The 3,378-nt window shown below is 45.0% G+C and overlaps 1 protein-coding gene across 1 annotated transcript; it reads left to right on the top strand.

The window, feature by feature from the left end:
* The first annotated feature begins 2,485 nt into the window (after nt 1-2,485).
* LOC124652137 (probable LRR receptor-like serine/threonine-protein kinase At4g30520) lies at nt 2,486-3,302 on the top strand. Its single transcript, XM_047191166.1, has 4 exons — nt 2,486-2,625; nt 2,714-2,846; nt 2,948-3,019; nt 3,155-3,302. The coding sequence occupies exons 1-4, from the start codon at nt 2,526-2,528 to the stop codon at nt 3,300-3,302; spliced, it is 453 nt and encodes a 150-aa protein (XP_047047122.1). The 5' UTR covers nt 2,486-2,525.
* The last annotated feature ends 76 nt before the right edge of the window (nt 3,303-3,378 follow it).

Genomic DNA, 3,378 nt, shown 5'->3' with positions numbered 1-3,378 from the left:
ATCTGTAGAAACCTATTCACCCCCCTCTAGGTTTACCATCTCTATACTTTCAGAGATCCAAGTCTATCGCACTCTCGAAACCCTAACCCTATAAGGTGTCGAGAGAGAAACTTGTTCCCCTTTGATGCACTTTTCTTTTAAAAGCGCGAAATTTCCCCAGATTTTACGATGCAATGCACATCCCTTTCTAAATTCTACCCCTCGATCGTCGCTAAACCTGGGACATTACAGCTGGCCTAGTAAGCCCCCTTCTCTTTTATGCCTTCTCTATTTTTTTTATGTTTTCTACTAGCATTTGAATTTCAAACTTGTTTGAAATATTTGGAAGGTGTACCTATTACTGAAAGTTATTAGAGATGAGGTCCAAGTCATGACCTTGTAATAAAATATTATCAAATATTTTGGTATTGTTGTATTTTAAAGCATAATTCAACATTTCAAATAAAAGTGTGTTAAGGAGGATGATTTTTATTTTCTTTCTTTCTAGGTAATTATTGTTGTTGTTGAAACTTGTAAAATTATCTAGTGACAAATAAGGGTTTTCATTGTACATTTCTCATGTAAAGGAATGGTTATTATCTTATTTGTAAATATGAGCTCGGGGCATGAATTTATGTGTCCAAGATTATTCTAAGGGCTAGGAAATTAATTAGGGCTACTCAAGAGTCTTTAGTTTTGCCTTCTTAGACCCTGAATTGAAATGCTTAGGTATATCTATTCCTCTCATAATGACTTTATTTGTTTGGTAAACAATGGTTATGGTTCACCACTTCTGAATTATTGCTAAGTGTTGATCAAATCCTTGGAATTGGAATGTGGAACATTATACTAGAGTTGTTTATCTTATTAATTACCTCCTGGTGCTTGGGTTCAGAACAAGGTCTTCAATTGACTTGTGGTCTCTAAGTGATATATAAGCTAAGGTTGGGGTATGATCTAGGCTTTTACTTATACTTATCAATTGAAGTAGTAAGGAAATAGGAATGTGATCTAGGGTGTCCAAGCTAGGAGGAACATGAGATCCACTAGAGAGATATTAAGGTTAAACTAGGGTTTGCTCTTCCTCCCATTGATAGGATGATTACTTCATAATATCACTATGGTTAATATATATGCTTGTCTAGTCAAGGTCTTGTTGTTCTTCATTTAGCTCTCTACTTAAGATGTTGAGAATGGTCTAAGATTGATTACTAATGGTCTCCCTATCATTTAATGTGATGGATGATATCTACTGATCACGTTAGAATTTAACTTTTCTATATCTCCAAAGAATGATCATGCATTGGACATGGTCAAATTATTCTCAATGGCTTCTACTTTAATTTCCTAGGGTTTATAGTCATTACCAAGTTGTGATGATCAATGACTCGCTTCCTACGGTATTATTAGTGACACATGGTTCTCATCTCCAACATCAAGCCTTAGCTTAGTCAATTATGGTATTGTTTGATAGATGAAGCTGAATTGTGTTTCACATGATTAAACTTCCTGCAAGATATTGTTAGATAGATGAAGCTGAATTAATGAAAAAACCTTACGGTCTTTCCTCTTTTCATCGTAGATCCATGTCTTGGCATCTTTCTTGCCCAATCCATCAAAAGCTTCATCCAGATCAGAAGATTGGGTAAGGATCGTCCTCATCTTTACTTGCCACAGAGAAAATCTCATGGTATAATCCAGCTGCGGTAGATCGAACTTCAAGAAAGATATGTCGCAAAACCCTAGATTGAAACACGAGCTCTGATACAACTTGGGGATATGAATGAACCCTAGTATCACCGCGGATTGAAATAAAGATTAAGATGTATTATGTGCGTAATAGCTTTCTTCAATGCTATTGTGGAAACATCGAATGCATAATATTTTGCCCCTTGAGAACTTGGGGAAAGTGTATGACAAGGATTCTCCGAGATGTATTCTCTAGGTCCTTGGAGTTCGCCTGAATGTACATGACAAGGATTTACAAAAGCACCATCTCGCAACGTGCATATGCCAGTTTACCCTCCCTTTCCCTTCACTCGATGACATGATCACGCCCACCGCTCCTGCAAACATGTTGTATCGATAAAATTCACGCACACACACCAGTGATCATCACTACCCCCATCCCATGTAACACAGCACCACCCAACCCAAGAAGGAAAGAGAAGAAATCAAATTAAGGTTCTCAGCTCCCAAGACCCATGCCACAACTACGCACACCGCAGAAACAACATATAAGCCAATCAGCGTCCCAGGCCCCATCTGTCAGCTTCCACGGCACGATCATTTCTCATTCCATCGAAATCCGAAAGATGCCATGCCGTGGCCATGGCATGCAAGGCAACAGCTCCTGGCCATGAGACCGCCCATGTCACGTCAGTCGCCACAACAGCCTTTCTTTCTCTCTCGCATGACACGAGAAAAAGCAGCAAAGCAAAGCCACTCTATCTATGCCTGCTCTGCCTCCCTCTCCCCTCCCCGCCCACGCTTTTCTTCTCCTCGGGCGCCTCTCACCTCCATCATTCCCCCCACCGTCCGTCCCGATGGCCTCCGACGCCCCCCTTCTCCCCGTCGTCATCCTCATCTTCATCCTCGGCGCCGGCCCCTCCCTCGTCTCCTCCTCCGAGCCGCTCAACGCCGAAGGTACGTACGCACACTCTTCGCCAAGCGCTCGCGCCGCCCAGAACAACACTCCGTTTCGTCATCATCACCTGAGTTCGCCGTGTTGCAGTGGTGGCGCTGATCGCCATCAGGCAGGGGCTGGTCGACCCGCACGGCGTGCTCAGCAACTGGGACGAGGACTCCGTCGACCCCTGCAGCTGGGCCATGGTCACCTGCTCCCCGCACAACCTCGTCATTGGCCTGTAAGCCCCCCGCGCTCTCCTCTCCTCCTCCGTTTCATCATCTCCCTTTCACAGTCCCTCCATTAACACACGCGGGCGCCTCTCTCAAATTCGCGTTTCAGCGGAGCGCCGAGCCAGGGCTTGTCGGGAACCCTGTCCGGGAGGATCGCCAACCTCACCAATCTCGAGCAAGTGTAAGTGACCAATTCAAGAAAACCCTGCATTGCTTGCCTACTAATCGTTGACAGCCATCTCGCCATCTCGTGCTGTCTATCTGTCGCAACGCGAGAAGAGCCATAATTGTGCGTTTTCCGCTCGTGTAATTCCAGGCTGCTGCAGAACAACAACATCACGGGCCGTCTGCCGCCGGAGCTGGGCGCGCTGCCCAGGCTCCAGACGCTGGACCTCTCCAGCAACCGCTTCTCCGGCCGCGTGCCCGACACGCTCGGACACCTGTCCACGCTGCGATACCTGTGAGCCACCCCTCGCTAGCCCAGCGGTTTTTGATTGATCAGTTAGTTGAGTTTTTAGATGAAATCAGTTAGCTGAATTG

This window comes from Lolium rigidum, chromosome 1 (assembly GCF_022539505.1).
Source record: "Lolium rigidum isolate FL_2022 chromosome 1, APGP_CSIRO_Lrig_0.1, whole genome shotgun sequence".
Classification (NCBI taxonomy): domain Eukaryota; kingdom Viridiplantae; phylum Streptophyta; class Magnoliopsida; order Poales; family Poaceae; genus Lolium; species Lolium rigidum.
The sequence above is the reverse complement of the archived record's forward strand: the minus strand, read 5'-3'. Positions and strand labels throughout refer to the sequence as shown.